The sequence below is a fragment of the Cyprinodon variegatus genome, unplaced genomic scaffold, assembly GCF_000732505.1.
Source record: "Cyprinodon variegatus isolate N-32 unplaced genomic scaffold, C_variegatus-1.0 Scaffold65, whole genome shotgun sequence".
NCBI classification, from domain to species: Eukaryota; Metazoa; Chordata; class Actinopteri; order Cyprinodontiformes; family Cyprinodontidae; genus Cyprinodon; species Cyprinodon variegatus.
The window spans coordinates 1671589-1674860 of NW_015150518.1; the positions used below are offsets into that span (position 1 = coordinate 1671589).

At 44.3% G+C, this 3272-nt stretch overlaps 1 protein-coding gene across 1 annotated transcript in view; it reads left to right on the forward strand.

Annotated features, from left to right (window-relative positions):
* The window catches only part of arfgef3 (ARFGEF family member 3), a 68334-nt gene that overhangs the window by 28049 nt on the left and 37013 nt on the right, over positions 1-3272 (forward strand). The window contains exons 20-22 of the mRNA XM_015371811.1: positions 1768-1869; positions 2215-2365; positions 2450-2764. Coding sequence (XP_015227297.1) covers positions 1768-1869; positions 2215-2365; positions 2450-2764 — 568 coding nt within the window. The remainder of the gene's footprint in view (positions 1-1767; positions 1870-2214; positions 2366-2449; positions 2765-3272) is intronic.

The following is a 3272-nucleotide window of genomic DNA, read 5'->3' on the forward strand; positions in this document are numbered from 1 at the left end:
TCAATGTGCATTTAATTATTTCATGGTCCTGTGTCGAAGTGCAGCGAAACCATTGAAAAAAACTGTCAAACTGGCCCATCAAAGTTAGGGGGCGGTTCTCTAACACCTGATTGGTCAGCCTGCACATTAAGGCGAAGCAAATCGATTACAGAGACTTGATTCGTGTTAACCCCGCCCCCTAACTTTGATGGGTGAGTTTGACAGATTTCTTATTCTGATTTTATAGACAACGGTCATTTTAACTTAAATTAAGTCAAAAATATGTAAAATTAATAAATTATGAAAAGATATTGACCTAATAAGAAATATAATTTTAATTAAACCTATTTGAAAAGAAATTTCACTTCATGCAGCTCTCTTAATGTATTTAAACTCCTTGCCTTGTTTTTTATTTCATGCTTTTCTGTGCCCCCATGAAAACACGCAGGGCCCCCTCCTGGCCCCCTTCTGGCCCCCTCCTGGCCCCCTGATACATTTGGTCTAGAACCGCCACTGAGCAGCAACATCAGAGATGTACAAAATGACAGCAGCAGGTTATTTAACTGACTAAGGTAGAAACTGTGCAAAATGGGCATGAATGGAAGAACTGGTTGAGGTCGTTGGGAGGAAGGATCTGTGATAACGCTCCCTGGTGCATTTAAGGTGCAGCAGTCTGTCACTGAAGGAGCTCTCCAGTTCAGCACCAGCTTCATGCATGTGGTGGGAGACATTATCCAACAGATGTTCATTTAGTGAGGATCGTTGTGTTTTCCCCCTCCTTCACTGAGTCCAGAGGGCAGCCAATCACAGCTGGCCTTCCTGATCAGCTGATCTATCCGCTTCCTCTCAGCTACAGATAAGCCGCTGCTCCAACAGACAGCTCCATAGAAGATGCCTGATGCCACAACAGAGTCATAGAAGGTCTTTAGGAGCCCCCCCTACATTCGAAAAGACCTCAGTCTCCTCAGCAGGAAGTGTCTGACCTTGCTCTGACCTTTCTTGTAGAGAGCCTGAGTGTTGGGAGTCCAGTCCAGTTTGTTGTTCAGGTGAATTTCAAGCTACTTATAAGAGTCGACTATCTCACTGTCCGTCCCCTGGATGTTCGTCTGTGTCAGTGGGGTGGATCTGCTTTGGCTAAAGTCCAAACCAAGCTCCCAGCTGTTCCCTGCATTAATCAGAAGGTGGTTCTGCTGGCACCAGTCAACACAAAGTTCTGGGTCCACTGTCTGAACTCTGCGTCGTCTCCACCTGTGATGAGGCCAACTATGGCAGAGATGTCAGAGAACTTCTGGAGGTGGCAGGTCTATGGGAACCAAGATTCTGTAGTTACATTTTATTGTATTTATTGTGTTACAGGATAAATAAGAAGATTTGCATGTAGACATCAATAGGTTTTTTTTTTTTCTGCCATTTAAATCTAATTTACCCCCCCGTCCAGAATAATCTGCTTTCAAATTTTAAGAGGTTAAACCTTTAGAAACAAGGATGGGTTCTTAAAAAACAATATATTTCATTGAGTATTTTTGATGAAAAGTAAACTATAATCAGTGCAGAGTTTAGTCCTGGCCTAAACTCTGCACTGATTATTAACATGGACTAATGAATGTGAATGAACCATAGCACCAAACCTCAGCTGGTTTAATCTGTCATTCCTTTTTCCCCTCATGGTTCCTGCAGTCATAGAAAGAATTTGAAGTTTAGAAAATGTGTTGTTGTTCTTTGCATCTTCTTAAATTGATCAGGACTTGATCTGATCATGTCTGTTTGCTGTTTCCTGCTATCCTTTAGGTGTGGCGGCTAACTGTGCATCGGCTCTAGCCCAAATGGCTGCAGCTTCCTGTGTGCAAGAGGAGAAGGAGGACGCAGAGATGGGAGATGCTATAACACAAGGTATTTGTGTTTTATTCGTAATATAATGGTGCAGGGATGCATAATGATAGTCACATTATAAAAATAATACTGACAACAATCATCTTATTAACATCATCTCAGCGGGCCAAGAGCCTTAAAGACCAAATCTGTAGCTGATATCAAACAAAGGTCCCCAATGAATGACTGTCCCTCTTTACAGGCCACAGAGCCTCCATCCTGGTGTTTTTTGGTTTTGTCATCAGCTAAAATAGTGATGTGGTTAAAAGTTGGTGCCAGGAACTTATGAGAGGTCTGCTTCTTTGCTCTCTGCAGCCCCCTGCTTTGCCCCATTGCTCAAACTCTGCTGATCTTGTCTTTTGGTAGTGAAGCAGCGTGTTGAGCAGCGTCTGGAGCAGATGGGCCGTCCTCAGGGAGTCCGGCTCCACACGGCTCATGTGTTGTGTATGGACGCCATCCTGAACGTGGGGTTAGAGATGGGCAGCCACAACCATGACTGCTGGCCGCATGTTTTCAGGTATAAAGAGCCACTTCTGCCTCATCTGTGGGAATAAAATAGTCAAATGGCCTTTAAAATCCCCTACCTTTAATTCTGTCTCAGGGTGACGGAGTACATCAGCTCTCTAGAGCACACCCACTTCAGCGACGGCTCCTTACAGCCATCCACCCTTACCACCATCACCCAGCAGAACCAGCAGCCGTCCGGCGTGGACCTGGGTCTGGAGCTGAGCTGTGAGCCCAGCCCGGAGGCTACAGAGCTGAGTCTGAGCCAGCCGGTCATCCAGCCGCTGTCCATCCAGGAGCTGCTGAAAGAGAGCAGCAGAGGAGGGCGGGGCCTGGACCTGAGGAGCGGCAGCCTGTTGACCGGGATCGGCGCTGCCAAGGCTGTCTGCACCCTGTCCACACAGGCTGACAGGTAGGACACGTGCCATCATTTATTAACCCTATGCTTCCATGTTTGTTTCAGATCTGAGACTTTTTCCTCTCAGTTACGTCGCAATAAGCAAATCAGGATCACACAAAAAAATAAATAATTTAAAGATTTAACAAGACTGGATCTGCCTCTAAAATCTTCGTATTTTCTCTGCATTTAGACCCAGGGAACACAGCTTGTCAAAACGTTAGTTTTCATGGCAATAAATTCTAGTGTCTAGTATGAAACATAGATCTACAGAGAGTAGAACCTTCCAGCTGTACTTTTAGAGATGTGTCCGAATGTCAGCCCTAGTCCCTGTATACACAGAGTGCAGAATTATTAGCCAAGTTGTATTTTTGAGGATTATTTTATTATTGGGCCACAATTTTGTTCTCAAACCCAAAAGACTCCTTAATATCAAAAGTTTCATATTTTTGGAAGTTGATGTGTTTATTTTTAGATTTGGCCATTTTATGAGGATGTCCGTATGTGCAGGTAAATATATTAT